The sequence below is a fragment of the Myiozetetes cayanensis genome, unplaced genomic scaffold (genome assembly GCF_022539395.1).
Source record: "Myiozetetes cayanensis isolate MyiCay16 unplaced genomic scaffold, myiCay2020 scf10, whole genome shotgun sequence".
Taxonomy (NCBI): domain Eukaryota; kingdom Metazoa; phylum Chordata; class Aves; order Passeriformes; family Tyrannidae; genus Myiozetetes; species Myiozetetes cayanensis.
In genome coordinates this window covers 2,213,762-2,229,402 of record NW_026086605.1, presented here as the reverse complement: position 1 = coordinate 2,229,402, position 15,641 = coordinate 2,213,762, and the positions used below count along the sequence as shown (strand labels likewise).

At 44.4% G+C, this 15,641-nt stretch overlaps 1 protein-coding gene across 8 annotated transcripts in view; it reads left to right on the top strand.

The window, feature by feature from the left end:
* Positions 1-15,641, top strand: part of FGFR2 (fibroblast growth factor receptor 2) — an 81,833-nt gene that overhangs the window by 14,493 nt on the left and 51,699 nt on the right. For 5 of the 8 annotated variants that reach the window (XM_050335293.1, XM_050335277.1, XM_050335328.1 and 2 more), the window contains 3 exons: positions 5,784-6,050; positions 6,755-6,829; positions 13,513-13,682. In XM_050335293.1, coding sequence (XP_050191250.1) covers positions 5,784-6,050; positions 6,755-6,829; positions 13,513-13,682 — 512 coding nt within the window. The remainder of the gene's footprint in view (positions 1-5,783; positions 6,051-6,754; positions 6,830-13,512; positions 13,683-15,641) is intronic. The other 3 variants (XM_050335319.1, XM_050335310.1, XM_050335302.1) reach the window with 2 other exon arrangements.

Genomic DNA, 15,641 nt, shown 5'->3' with positions numbered 1-15,641 from the left:
TGTAGCCAGGGCTAAATGCTGCTTGGGGGTAGCTACCTCAAGGAGTAGCAGTTCTGCAGTTGCTCCTCTGCCAAGGAGCATGACATAAGGCAGATGGATGTAATGATCACGTGGGGATAATTTTTGGGTGCGTACGCAGAGGGTTTTTTCTTTCCCTTGGCCAGGGGATCCTGCAAGTGGCAGAATGCTTTGCTGCTCACCAGAACTTTTTATTTTTCTAAGTCTTCAAAGCTTAGGAAAACAAGTTACAGTGCGGTGTAATATTTTCCCTTACCCGTGATGACATTGGCAAGTTATTGCAATTGGAGGAGATTCACTTTTTTTTAATGATCTTGGTATATGTAGCACTCAATAGGAGTTGACAAGATGCTGGAGGTCCAAGCTCTAGCAGGTCAGTGTGGCTGGAAGCTCTACGCTTGCTGGAGCACCAGGCATGTGTGATGTGGCAACTTTTGTTTTCCAAATGTTCACTTCCAGGGCAAGAGGATTATTCCTGTTTCTTAGGTTTTGGTGTTTTTTTTTTGGGGTCTGGTTTCATCTCCTTACCTATCCTATGGCTAGGTCCACATGTTGATGTTTGTAGCCATCATGGATAGCTCTTTGATGCTTTATGTTTGAAGTTTTTCTGCAAGGCCTAAATCTTTTTTTCATCACCTTTTGTTTCTATACATGAGAGGGAGGGAAATGATTCCTACTCTCCGTAGGCTTGTTCAGGGCCAAGAGATTTTTAAAATAAATAATCTTTTAGTTGTTTAATGTTATAGGAGGAACTGTAGCAATTTGGAAAGTATTTTATCAGAGCAGAGACTTCCTGACGATGCCTGGCAGAGGCAGAGCTGGGCAGAGCTGGCAGCTAGTGACGGAAACACAGCACAAATGGGACAGCAGGAATCCAGTGACTTTGGAGCAGCAGATGGAGGAATTGCAAGCACTGTTTTGTCCCCCTTTGTGTAAGGAGACGTGCTCAGCCTTTGTGGCTTTGGTTTGCTGTTTGCTGATGGAAGATAGTCACTGAGGCCAGGAATGACTCTTTGCATATCTGAGCTGGTGGCTGTGTCTTTTGCAGTCTGAGTTTGTCCTCCATGGTCAGAAGAGGTCATGGAGCTACTCTTATTATTGGCCTGCCAACATAAATGAAGGGAGAATCCCATCAGCTTGTACCTGGGAGGTGGGAGGGAAGGTTGCAGATCTGGCTGGTGATGCCTGGGCTGCCCCCTGGAGAGAGCATAAAGCCTTGGGTCTGACTTGGGACCCATCTGAAATCCCCATTCCGTGTTGTTCATCCAGTGTGGTCTTGCTGGACTTTCCCCAACGAGAGGAAAACCGTGAGCAGGGGGTCGGAGAGGCAGGAGGAGTGGTGGTGGTGGTGGTTGGCAGCCTGGCCTTCCCTGTGGGGACATTCAGTTTTGCAAAGAACCTCTTGGATTCTTGACTGGTCAGGTCTGTTGACCCTTCTGGGCACGCTGTGGTGAGTGTTTAGTTATTTACTAAAGCCTTTTGAAGCGAAAGTGGCTTGATGGGGTCTGAGGCTTTTGTGTTCTGGGGAGCTGTGTGAGAATCTTTGCTGGGGTTAGCCATTAGCTGATCGTTTAATTATTTGGCTCTGTAACTAAGTAACTAAATGACTTGAGACTTCAGATAAGCAGCTCTTTGTTAACATTTTATTAAGTGGAGACAAATAATAATAATAATAATTTGAAACCCAAGGAAGTATAAATCTCTCAGTGACCGAGTCCTGAACAGAAACATGACTTGGAAATACAATTGTGGATCATAATAATCTGGGATAGAGCAGTCAGAGTGTCCCCAGTCCTCTATTGTGGTCATGGCTTTTATACAAACAGTCTTCACTCCATTTGATGCCTGGATGGCATAAACCATGCTGTGAGGCTGCATGAGCAGGCAGAGAAAAAGTTCACAGCTGTTTATTTAACAGCAGCTTGGTTTTCCATGGCAGCATTGTTCAACAGCTCCACCTATAAGGTTTAAATACATTGTGTGCACCACTGTTACAAATAAGGATGTAGCTGAGAGCAGACAATGGCAGAAGCAATGTGCCCTCCTGTGTCCCCCAGTGGGTAAGAACACCCCCAGAAATTTTGCATGTGCATTTGTTGCTTTTTTGGTTTTTTAAGGGGTGATAGAAAGGTATTATTGGCATCAAGTGGTGCACCTTTGCAGTAGGAACTAATCACATTGTTACAGGATTTGCAGGAGAACTTGCTTAGAAAGGAATTCTGTACTGCCCTAGAATCATGGAATGGTTTGGGTTAGAAGAGACCTTTAGGGGCCATCTGATCCAACCCTTCTGCAATGAACAGGGACATCTTCAACTGGATGGGGTTGCTCAGAGCCCTGTCCAGCCTGGCCTTGAATGTTTCCAGGGATGGGGCATTGTAGGCAACCTCTCTGGGCAACCTGTGCCAGTGTTTTACCACCCTCATTGTAAAAAAACCTTCTTCCTTATATCTGATGAACAAACCAAGCACAGGGCTGGTTCACAGGCTTCTGGTGATGGCTGAGGATCCAGTTCCAAGGCAGAGCTCCAAAGAGGGCTGGAGGGGCACGGATGTGATTGCAGGTCAGGAAGCCTTGCCTGGTGCTGCAGGCTCTGCAGGGCAGTCTCTTCCTTTCCTCACCAAGCTGTTTTCACTTGGGGAAAGTTCAGGATGCTGCTGAAAACACTGGAGGATGTGCACAAGTGATGGGCTGAGCAAACTGGCAGCCTTACGTCTGGAGTATGTTCAGAAGGTGTGGAAACAGGGAAAGAATCCTGGTGTCAGCCTCAGGGGAGCCATTGCTTTGGAGGTGCAGCACGGCCACGAGTTCAAAATCTGTCCCTAAATTTCAGAGCAGTGTTCCAATCCCTGTGGAGCCCCGGGGAGAGTGAACTTTGCAGCGTGGGTTGTTTGTGTGCTGCCGGGGATTTCGGAGCGGGTTGGTTTTCGCTGCGAAGCTGTTGGGTGGACTCGTGCCTCAGAATCCCACCTGTTCTCTGTTTGCTTTTGGGCACCATTTCAAACCCACACTGGAAAAAGTTTATGGGCAAACATTATAAAAAGTGACAGTCTAAGTGCTGCTACATTCTAGTTTGGCAACACAAAGGCTTACCTGAAATAACTCACTATTTCCAAACATGACTTCATTATTTCATGACAACGCTTTGCCTCATCTTCCCTGATACTCTAGAGGTAAAGAAATAGAGAAGGGCAATATATATCAAATGCTAATACCTATTTGAAACATGATTTCTTGAGTATACTAGTAATTTTCTTTGCAGAAGGATTTTTTTTTCCTTGTAATTCCGAAATAAATTACTGTTCTTGAGTTTGTATTTGGATTTATATTGAAAGACTCAGTGTAAACTTGGGGTTAATAGTTTAAAAAGAGTTGAAATCAAGGATGTGAGGTTAGAAAATTATTTACCTTTTAATTCTGTGTAAAAAACTTATCTGCCCAAGATGTGAGTTTGCTGGCACTATTCAGCAAAAGCCTCTAATCCAGCTAAAGGAGGGTTGAATTATTGTCACCCAAGGTGGCTTTTGAAAAGTTTAAACAAATACAGTTTCAGACTCCAGTGCACTCTTGGCACAGTGCAAACTCTGTAAAAGAAATTTTCTTTGCAGGTAGAGCATTACAAAGGACTCTTATTAACTTCAAAGCAAATTAGGTAACTGGCTTCAGGTACCTTTTTTTTATTTGACAGTGAAATCTAATTAAAAGAAATCTCAAGCAGACGCAAATATACTCATTACTGTTGCAAAATATATGTAGAAAGGAGCTCATGCTCTTTCTGGAGCTGCTTCTGGAAATGAGGTTTCTGACAGCATAATGTAGCAATCAGTGAAACACCTGCATTGCAGATCTGTGCATTCGTGACTGTATCAGCAAGACTGAATTAGTTTATAAGGGATATAAAGCTGTACTGGAGCTCGTCCTAGACTTTGAGATGCAAGTCTGCACGCTAGAAAGTTGAGAGACTTGTTATAAAGCCTAAATCCGAGAATCTTTACAGTCCACATAGCTGTGTTTGCGTGGTTTTGTGTGCCATCTTTGTGCGATGCAGGTGTCCAGTCTGTTGTTTGAAAAATTGTGTTTGCCCTAAGGAAGAAGGCAGAAGAAACTCTGAGAGGGCACATCCCTGAAATTAAATGATTCCAGAAGGAGTGGGGAAGAGAAGCTGGGCGTGCTGTTTTCAAGTCCATCGGTATAACCCGATGTTCAAATGCAGGAGTGTCCCGCTGTGGTGGTCCCTTCCGGTGCTCATAGAATCATAGAATATTTTTGGGTTGGAAGGGACCCATGGGGGTCACAGAGTCCCAACTTCCTACACAAAACTCAACTACTGACTGAACTTCAGCATTTTCAGGCTCCCATCCACGGGCTTGCTCAGGTGTGGTGCTCGTTTCTGACTTCTCTGTAGCAAGTGTGACACCAGAAATGACAACGCTGTGCCCCAAGGACAAGGAACACGGCTCTCAGGGTTTCGGTATCCTTACAAGGAAGGGTGGACATCAAAGAGTCACCTCTTTTAGACTCCCAAACAGACAGAGGTGTGTTTTATTTCTGTGTGCACACAGGGGTGCACAGCTGGTGGCTGTGCAGGGAGGGATGTGCGCGGGGAGCAGCTGTCTGTGCGGCGTGACCCTCCCCGTGAGCAAACAGAGGATGCCTGTGTGCTTCTTTCCTCTATTTACCATTCCTGCCACCCTTGGCGAGGCCGAGAGGCTCGTGGGAGAGGCACACTGTGGTTGTAGGGAGAATCCAGCCACAGAAGCAGTGCCTGTACCTGGGACAGCCTGAGTTCATCCTAGGTGTGCTGAGCCTTCCCACTGCACTGTGGAGACTGTCTGGAGTGCCTGGGGCTGCAGTGCCTTCCCCCATTCTGAGAGCCAGCCTTGGTTCTAGTAACTATAGGCAGATGTAGTTTTCCAAGGATGTTTTCTTGGAAAAAGACTGTGGTTTGACATTCTTCTCGTTGTTTGGTTTCAAAAGGGAGCTGATGGATGAGCCGTTTTGTTTTGAACTTCTGCGCGTACTTCGAAAGCGTCGCTTGTGTTCCTGGGTTTCTGCTGTATTCCACTTGGGAGAGGTTGTGAAATAAGTAATGAAGCAAAAAAAAAATTAAAAGGAAAAAATTACTATCGTGGAGAAAAGAGCTGGCAGTGTAGAAGGCAAACGTGGAGACTTTGGGGTGGGTTCAGGGAGAGAAGGACATCGTATATGCTGCATATAGGGAGTTATGTTTATTAGCTTAATTATGGAGGGTTTTTTTTGGCCATCCTTTTCTTTCAAAAGAGCACTCCTCAGGCTTAAAAATAAAAAAAGCAACTTAAAATAAAATCAGATGGGGGGGGGAGGTAATTATTCATTTGAATTGTGGGCCCAAATGCTAAGATGTAAAACTGAATTTGGTTTTTAAAGTCCTGCTCCTCCAAGTTTTTTGAAGCTCCCAGGTTCAGCTGTGCTCACCTTCCCAGGGTCAGCTTGTTGTGCCTTTGTGTGGCACTGGGGACAAGGCACATGCAAGATATCAATCAGAACTGAATGAGCTTTGTTGGTGGTGAACTTCTCGAAAATAAAGCCTCTCCCACACCTGCATGTGGTTCAGTTTAACAAGACAGATTGCTGGGCTGATCTGGATGAAACTTTTTTTTTTTTTTTTAAATTTGACATAACTTGATTTCTGCGGACGAAAAGGGCCTTCACTGACTTTTGTTGGAAATTCTCTCCTTTCCCTTCTCTCTTCTTCTTTTTTTCCTCCTTTCCTTCCACCTTCGCAGAGCCGCCAACCAAATACCAAATCTCTCAGCCAGATGTTTACTCGGCACTTCCAGGAGAGCCGCTTGAGTTGCGCTGTCAATTGAGAGACGCCGTCATGATCAGTTGGACTAAGGATGGGGTCCCTTTGGGGCCCGACAATAGGACAGTGATTATTGGGGAGTACTTACAAATTAAGGATGCTACAGCCAGAGATTCGGGCCTCTATGCTTGCACTGCTGTTAGGACCCTAGACAGTGATACTCTGTACTTCATTGTAAATGTTACAGGTGAGTGAGTTAAACATAGGTTTTGGGTTTTTTTTTTTTTTTGCATGTAGAGGCTGTAAAATGTGATATAAAGACACACTGTGATCTGACATGAAACAGTGCACTTGGGCACAGCGAGTTAAGCTGAGTTCTGTAGCTGTTACGGGGATTTTTCTCCTTGTCCTGACCCCGAAATGGACTCAGTTTGTATATACTCCTTTTGCTTCATGGGCTCTGCAGTGATTAACAGCTGCTGAAGAGCTCTCTGTTTTATGCCACTGTGACAGGATTCAATTAGACAGAGTTGCTGTGCTGATGATAGAGACAGTAGAATGAATACAAGTTTTTGCCCCCTGCATCAGAAGAGGAGAAGGGGTGTCCTACATCCTTCAAGTTTAGAGACAAATTGTTCTGGAGATGCTCAGTTCTGTTCAACTGAATGTCTTTGACAAAAAGTTAAAAGTTGTAAGTGGAAAGAAATTTTAGAGTTACCAAACTACTTTGGGAAACTTAGTAGCATTGAAGGATTATTAGCTAGTTTGGTTACAATTTTACACCAAATAGCACATTTTGTGGCTGGATTTTCTTTTTTTTTTCCCCTCTAGCTTCTGCACAACTAACATGAGATCTGTTCTCCTTGACACACAATCTAGGATGTAGCTTATTGGTTTATTTGTCTGTAAAAACCAGGCTGGTTTAAAGACTTGGTTATTTTTAATGTGCAGATGCTCTTTCCTCTGGGGATGATGAAGACGACAATGATGGGTCCGAGGACTTTGTGAATGACAGCAACCAGATGAGTAAGTAACAGCGAACCGCCAGAAGTCACTAGCAAGATCCACGTGGAAAATAATGTCCCATCTCTTGCACTCCTGTCTTCAGAGCTTCTTGATTGTTAACTGCATGTGCTGTCAAATAGTGGTATCTTTGTCCTTCTCCGTTTTTCTGCTTCATGTAGTTCGTACCTTGGAAAAAAAAAAATAAACTAATATTCTTTTGAACGTGCTTTTCTGGTCTGTACTTTCTTTTCTCTCTCCTTCTTGGCATTTCTGCAGTTTCCTTTCCTCCTGAATTGAAGCTCAGTCTTTGTCTGGTTTAGACTCTCACAGATGAACTAACTTCCCCTGAACCTGAGCTGAAATTTAACAGGAGAAACAAATATCCAGCTTATTTTGTTAAAAGGTGGTATGGAAACTTTAAAAATAACTTGTAGTGAAGCAAATCCTTCAATCCTTAATCTGGGCCGAGATCTTCCCTGGGGAGAGTGAATTTGGAGACAATGAGGTTCTTTTGTCTGCGAAGGACCTCAGGGTTTGTTGCGAAGAAAGCAGTGCTAAACCCACATTTTACGTTACTTATGCACGATGGAAATGGGCTAAAAGAGTCTTAAACCTATCTGAATGTTAAACATCAGCCCCTTTGGAGAATTCAAAAAGCTATTAATAGGCTCTAAATAGAGCAGGCTCTAAGAAGGGGAAAAAAAAAAAAAAGAAGAGTATGTAAAACTCATATTGGTTCCTTATGCTGCAGAATCCCCTCGGTGACTGGGAGGTTGCTGTCGCTGGTGCTCTGTAAAGTCAGTGACACCCAGAACACAGAAATCCTTCAGGGGAGGAGATGTCAGCCAGTACCTGCAGTAGCCAGGTCGTGTATTTGCTCCTCAGCCTGATTAGCAGTTGGCAGCTGTGCCGTGCCTTGGAACACTCCTTGGGGTGATGAAGCAGGAGCCCGATTGCGGCTCCCCTGGTTGGTTCCTTTTGTGAGGCGCTGCCCCTGGTCTGAAGCTGTGAAACATTAGATGCTATTTAAAATGATATAAGTTCTTAGCTGCCTGTTTGGCCCCTGCCATCTGTTAGTGTGATTAACCCCGGGCTGATTCACAGGTGCTGCTGGAAGGGGCTGAGATCGGGCAGCTGGAGGCTGCTCTGACAAAGGAATGCGGTGGCAGAGATAATTGGAGAGTTTGGGAAAGGGACACTGCTTTTAAAAGAAGTTGTCTAGGTAAAACCCACCAATCCAGGCAATGCTAGCCCTCCCCTGAAATGGAATAATGGGTAGAAATTCCTTTTAGGAAACGTTTCCAGTGTCTGCTGTTTCCTAAAGCATTGTTGGTGTAGCTCAGAAAACAGCATGCAATACTTTCAGTGACAATTGTGCTTCTGATCTGTGTGATGGCTTGGGTGATTCATTGTGAGCACAAATGGCTTCTGGAAGTACATATAGCGAGGGGAAAGAAGTAAAGGCAATGATCTGAAGGCAACTGTGCTCTGTAATGTTGCTGTAATGATTCCTGCCCTTCCATGCCTGAGGAAGAACTGATGCTAGCGATGTTCCTGTAGGATGAGCAATCATTTTAAGCTGCTGTTAATCAATCTTTATTCAGGAGCTGGTGAAAGGCCAGTGACAGTCTCTGCCTGCTGGGGTGGGCGGGGTTGTGCTGCAGCAGGGGTCAGTCACACTTTCCCTGCTCCAAGTGAAGGATGCCTCTTGAGCATGAATTTTAAACATCTCGGATGGCGGGGAAAGCGCAGACTTGCAGAGCTGCACCAAGACACATTGCTCCTGAGCAGAGCATTGCACAGACAAACCCTCACTGGATTACTCTTTACAAGGTGCCCACAGTCTGCTGGGGCTTCTTGCAAGCCACAGATGGGATGCAGGGAGCAGCACAGCCTTCCTGCCGGGGTCTGAGCTGGAACCAGGAGAACAATCGTGGCACCGCATCCCTCCAAGTCTGTTTTCAATGAAAAGTTGCATCATAGTAACTCTGGATTAATACAAGGCTGATGAAAGAGGGCTGTGATTTGGCAAGATTAGAGCTGTATGAAAGTGAGGGGTGGGACTTGGTGCGGTGCTTTTGTGGAGCTCGCGTGGCTGGTGTCTCCTGAGCCTTCCTTTCCTCTGGCAGGTTTTATATCACATCCAAAAGGCCACATCTCATTTGAGATATTGTGTTACAGGGCACGCTGAACAGTGAATGAGGAGCTGTGGGGTAGTGCCAAGTCTTCTCTGAGCCTTCTGTGGGGCAGGCAGTGCTATTTTAATGGCCAAATGCCCTTTGCCTCCTTCTCCTGCCTATGGGAGGTAGAGCCTGGGGAAGTGCAGGACCTCACGAGGGTCCCTGGTTGCTGCTCTTTAAGAGAAGTGTTTCCTGAATCATGGTTTGAGCTTTGCAGATCTCAAACGATTTAACTGATAATTTACATACAAATTACAGCTGCCATCATTAAGGATAAGCAATGGAAATTGGCCTGGTTATGCCTTTACTGATGGAAACAAAAGAAATAGTCTTCAAAGGTTGTTGCTTTTTGATGAAACAATTCTGATAAAGTCCAGCTGTCCTGGCATGTTAATTATGATGAGATGAAGCAGGAAATGGCTGTAGTGCCTTCCACAGGAAGCTGAACCTTGGCATTCTCATTCCTGCATATTTAAAACAAACCTTTTAGAGCTGTTTTATTTATGCTGCTAAGTATTCTTTTAAGCTGTTTTATTTTTCTTTGCCTCTGTTACAAATATAAATCCCAGAGGCCAAGGCTTTCAGATGCAGGCAGAGAGGCTGTTGAGGAAATCTAGAGCAGTTTTCAAGGCTGCCCAGAAAATACAACTGTTCCTGGAGTCAGTGGAGGCTGTGACTTGGTGGCTGTGAGGAGCAGCTCTCCCTCTGGAGAGGAGGGCACTGGTGTGTACACATGTGCATTTGACCATTTGCCCTGTGTGTATTTTTAAGTAAAAGGCATGCATAGCAGATTTCACTCTGTGCTTGGTGTCCTTTTAGCTTGACAGATATTTTAACTGTCTGAAAAAAAAAAACAACACAACACTGTGGTAGATTTGTTCCAGACTGCATCCTGAATGGCTTTTTATTACTTCCAGCTTTTGTTGAAGGGATTAGTGCTGGTGGGGAAGGTGCAGGATTGGTTCCACTGCAAAAGGGTCCTCTCTTTCCACAAAATGCCGTTGTTGGCAACTCAAGTTTTCCCCCTTGTTACCCTAAAGAGGGACCTTAGCTTGGTTCTGGAGGGTCATCTCCAAGGACATTGACCTGGAACTGGTTTTTACAAAGCTAAGGGGCTGATGATCATCAGTTTGTTCTGGCAGCAGTGGAAAAAAACATGGTTAGCACTTGTTGCCTCGTTCTCATCATGATTTTAAGAGGTAGCCCTAATTTAAGGGATTTCTGTAATCCTGACTTGATGCTGGCAAGGCAGCAGCAGCTGTTGTGATGGTTGCAATGAAATCCACCAACTAATTTATTCTGTAGACCCCTGGGTAGCCCTGAAGATGTTGCTGCTCTGCCTTCAATTCTAGTCAGGCGACTGGAAGCTTTATGACATTTTTTTCTTATCGCCCTTTAAACAATTTCTTCTGGGCCAAGCAATGGTAAATTGGCACCAAGAACAAAAAGTATCTAAATGTAATCCACATGCTGTTCCTTTCATGCCTTGAAGAGTTTCAGAAAGGATGAAACAAGGTTCAAATTCATCAAATCCTGTAGAGTGGAAACCCACTCAGGGGAGCAGCAAAAATCGGATGTTGCCTAGAAGTGTTTTTTAATTAAAGGTCAAATACAATAGTACTTAAAACCTTGGAGGGTTTGATGTGGTCACTTCAGGCACACTATTGCCTGCTTGAGGTGCTTGTCAGGCAGGCCTGGAGTTGCCTACTTTTGTATTTCTTTGTGTCAGATAAGTCCAAATAAAAATTGAAGAGTCCTGAAGTGAAGTGGTCCCCTGGGCTTCCTAATTTCAATTTCACATGCGGGAGATTTGGCTGATTAGATGTAATGTCTTTGCAGCGGAGTGCAGTGTGGGTCAGCAGGATATTTTCTTCGCTAATGAGAACTCTTAAAAGCAATCAGGAATTCCCACCCGTTCCCCTGCTGCTCGTTCCTTCTCCGTGCTGGAGTCTGCCCTGTTGTTACTGTGAATTTTCAGCAGAGGTGTTAACTTGACTTCCACCTGTCCTGGTAGCAAAGGTGGGATGTGATAGGCGTGGTCTGTGAGAGGAGCCAGCACTTGGTGGCATCCACTCATTAACTTGTTGCTCATTATTGGTTTCAGTGAATCTGGGTGGTTTTTTCCTCTCAGGGAAAAAGAGAAGCAATAAAAAGGTGCTTTTGGGTTGTGATGAGTTAATCTGTAAAGAGAAATGCTGTGTGCGAATCAGATCAGCTGCATGAGAGCTCAAATTGAGGGGGATTGTGATGGTTTGTGGGTGTTGCTGCCTTTTCCTCTTTTCTCTGAGGGGCTGCCAGTATATGTTGCTACTTCCTAGTGAGAAACCTAAGATGCCTTGAAGCATTTTCAGATGGCGCTTTCCACATGTGATGTCTGCATGCTTTTCTCCAAGCTGACCTGTAATTCAGGAGCATTGCAGGTTATGCTGAGGACTGTGCAAGGGGAAGCTTTCCAGGCAGAATCCTTTCTCCTAGTCTGATCTGTTGTTTCCTTCCCCCCCCTCTCTCTCTCTGTGGTACAAAACTGAGCTGCTTCTCTTCATTCCTGCCTGCATCTTCCTGGCTCCTCTTCTGCACCCACTTCTTCCATAAATTTTCCTCCCTGTGTTGAGTACGAGTCTTACTGGAGCTTTCCCAGGGGCAGATTTTTGGAGGGTAAGGGTTGTGGGAGTTGTGGGTAAGGGCCCAGTAGGGGTTGCCTTGCATTGCCTGGTGGAAGATGTTTAGCAATCCACAGAAAATGGCCTTTTAATCCATCAGTACCAGCGTGTAATTGTGCCTTTGCCTGTTCTAATGTAATTTGGCCTTTGTGTGTAGTAGTTAATTCCTCTGGTTGGCTTTGTTTAAAGTCTTCTGTTGTTTTAATGTGATCCTGCTTTTAGCAAATAATGTTAACAGTGATTTTCCTTGCATCCCTAATTCGCTTTAGTCTGTCTAACAATTTCTTAGTGTTGCAGTTAAATTTTCAATAGTTACCTGATTTTCTAGTTTGATTACGTGCACAGATTTGCTTTGCTTTTCTACTTCATTAATTTTAACGCTAATTGCCACTTCAGGCAAAAAAACCCACAAAACCCCAAACACTTATCGTTTCTAGCATCATTATAAGACTTGCTTTTAGAATGTTTTCTTTATACTGAGAGAGACGTTGTTAAAGGATTTATTCCTGTATTTTCTGTCCAGCTGTATTTTTATTTGGGGGGGGGGAGAGCAGGATTTCTGAGTTTGCACTGATTGTAAGAACTGCTATAAATATTTGAGGAACGGAAGAGTTTATTTATAGTGGAGTGTTGGGCTGCTAATGAAGGAAATGAAACAAGGCTGAGAGAATTGGAGTTATTTTTCTGGACCCCTCTAGTCCTAAAAATTCCACGCTAATCTGATTTGCTTCAGGAAAACTCCATTGTAAAAGAAATTAATGTTTCCTACTATTAAACAGATCCTGAATATTTAACTTTTTAAAAAAAACTGCTACGGGGAGGTGACTGAAGCGAAGCCATGAAGACATTGTGAAAGGTAGCTGAAGTGGATCATGGATCCAGAGCATGGGATAACCTTTGTCTCGATCCAAATTTACTTCTTGGTGGGGGGGGTGTGAAAACAGGATGGGTAGTTGTATGTTCTGTTCTGCTGTGTTTCCTCTACTGCAGCATAACAAACAGTTCAGAACCTGGATGAGAGAGGGGTTTTGTTTTCCACGTGCTTCTTGTGCTGTTCATGGGGGCACAGGCTAGGCCAGAGCATGGCAAGGAGGGAGTGAGAGCCAGGAGAGCCATGTCAGGGTCTGGGAAGAATGATCACTTCACTGGGCTGAGAGGACACTCCCATTTCATGCCATGTGTTTGGACATCACTGAGTATTCATACTTTGACAGGCTCATTAGAGTGGGAAATCCCTGCAAAATGCTAAGTGCTTTTTCTGACTTTTGCTGATCCACATTTACTCATTTTTTTTTCCCCCTCCTCCTTGGTTAAGATTTCAGAAATATATTCCAGTTGTAAATATATTTCAGTGGTTTCTGTGACAGTAACAGCACAGTTCACCTTGGCATCACACACTGTAAGTTTTGACGTGCTGTCCGACAGGTAGGTGTGCTTATCCCCCTTCTAACAAAAGGGTGAAGATGAAGGATGATGCTTCCAACAGGTCTTCTGTCCTGCTCTGTCTGGCTTCACTTCTGATGTCCAAGAATTCAGAGTTTGCTGAGCACTCATAGTAACTCGAGGCCAGAAGTGTCTGATGAAAACTTGCTCTTACTTGACGTACACAAAACTCTGCCTTACTTGACGTACACAAAACAAAGGTTATCTGTGGTTAATTATTGGAATTTTGTCACAAATTAAATACCCACAGCAGCAGACTGAGCCCTGGTGGACACTTGCAGCGTGATTTCTTGCTTGTGAACTCTTTCTAAACCGCGCTTCAAATAATAAACGCGAGAAGCGCTTTGCCCGCCCGAGGGGCTGCAGAAGGGGGGCTCGCTTTCCAAGCACTGATATTTCTGGGTGTGTCTCTTTGAAACAGGGGCACCTTACTGGACACACACAGACAAAATGGAGAAGAGGCTGCACGCCGTGCCAGCGGCCAACACCGTCAAGTTTCGTTGTCCGGCCATGGGAAACCCAACGCCGACCATGCGGTGGCTGAAGAACGGGAAAGAGTTCAAGCAAGAGCACCGCATTGGAGGGTATAAGGTGAGGTCTCATGATGTGCTTGTGTAATTTTTGTGTTCTTGACCTAGGCTGTGAAAAAAAACAAACAACCCAAAACAACCAAAACCAAATAAAACAACCCAAACAAAACAACCCGAAAAAAAAAACCCCAAACCTAAAAACTCGCTGAAGTCGACAGAAAAATCTTTTAATGGCCTGGCATCAAACGTGGAAGCAAAAAAGAGGAGTTGTTTTCTTCTGGGGAAGGGGGAGGTGGTTTCTTTGGCTGTTGCTGAGCACCAATTCTGTGTGGTTTATTTTGTTTGTTTGTGGGTTTTTTGGGGTTTTTTTGTTTGTTGGTTTTTTGGGGGGTTTTTTGTTTGTTTAGGTTTTGGGTTTTTGTTTTGTTTGGTTGGTTTTTTTTGGATTTTTTTCTGAAATTCAAGCTTGTAGCATAGCAGTGCCGCTAAGGATTATTTATAGAGGGTTATTTGAAAAACTAAAGGCTGACTTTAGAGAGCAGGTTAAGGCTGTTTTGCTCTATTGATTTTCAGCTGCACTGTTGAGCATCCGCTCTGGTGAGTGTAGGCAGCTTAATAAAGGAAGGGTTGGAAGTCAAAAGTTATTATTTTCTATAGAGTTTATGGTCTGTGAAACTGAAATGGGAAGAAGAGTTTGAGGGAAAGTAAAGAAAGCAATTACTTGGAAGGCTCTGTTTGAATTTTAAACAGCTTCAGATTAGATGTCTTATTCTAAATTGGTGGTTACTGATTAAGAGAGAGTTTTAGGGAGGCCAGCTTGCTCTGTGTGTTAGTGCACGGACCTTTAACCTCCTGGTATCTGCCTAGGTCAGGTCAGAAGTCAGGGTTGGGTCATCTTATCCCTCTCCTCCCAAGGAATGGGAATGCGTGACTTTGATGGCAAATTGCTGTCCGAGCACTTCTGAGTCGCTTTAACCTCTTCTGCAGATCCTCTGTCAGCGGCTTCCTCACATCCCTGCCACCTCAGCAACCCCTCTCCAAAGATGGGGGGGTTTCCGAGGGACTCACCTTGTGTCAGGGTCGTAAGGCCCAGCCTGGAACTCCTGCTGAGCTGCCCAGAGCGATTTGGGATGGCCATTAAGACAGAAGTTGACTTTTGCCAAACAATGTGGCGAGCTCAAGGCTGAGTCCTGAGGGCTGCCCGCCCTGTCCCCCACTCCTTACCCCCGTGATTGCAGTATTTTTGGGGTGCTGCTTGACAGAGCCAAGGGTTGTAATGCTTTGTGTGCTGTTGATTCAGATGCTGCTTGGTGCCAAAAAAAAAAAAAAAAATCTGTTTTCCAGTGCAGAGGAGGACAAGCCTCGGCCTCCTTTCCTCTCTCGCTGGATTTACTGTAGAAAGTGTCAGTTTTTCCAACATTTGTGTTAGTGGAGAGCGGAGCCCAGAAAATCTCCCCGCATGAACGCTAATTATCTAAGTAGACTTTTCCATCTATGCTTGCTTACACCATAAATTACTGTTGGTTATGAGTGTACACCTGGCAACACCTTCTGCCTTTCATAACGCTGTGGAGTGTTAACGAATTGGCTCCAGTTCAGTGATTTTTGCCTTTCTCGGCGCTCTTTAAAAAAAAAACAACAAAAAAAGCACCAATTAAAGAAAAAAACAAACCCAACCGAACTAATCCCATCTTGGAAAATAATAGTAACTGCTCTGGTACTAACTAGGACGTTATTAACACTTCACATCTTATGAAGGGGAAATGCAGATATCACTTCTTGAAAACCACGAAGGAAAATGTGTGTCTGGAGAGGCAGGATGGAGATACCTGGTTTGGGAGGGCGACCTTTGGCTGAGTAAATCAGCCCATGTAGGGCTCTATGCTGGCCCTGCTATCCTGTGTTAGGGAGAGATCATTTAGATTTGAGTGAGATCATTTCGATTTGTGCCCAGTAAGTGGCACAAATTAAACTTCTGTTCCTATGTATTAAATATACACAATTTCCTGGGTATGTGTGT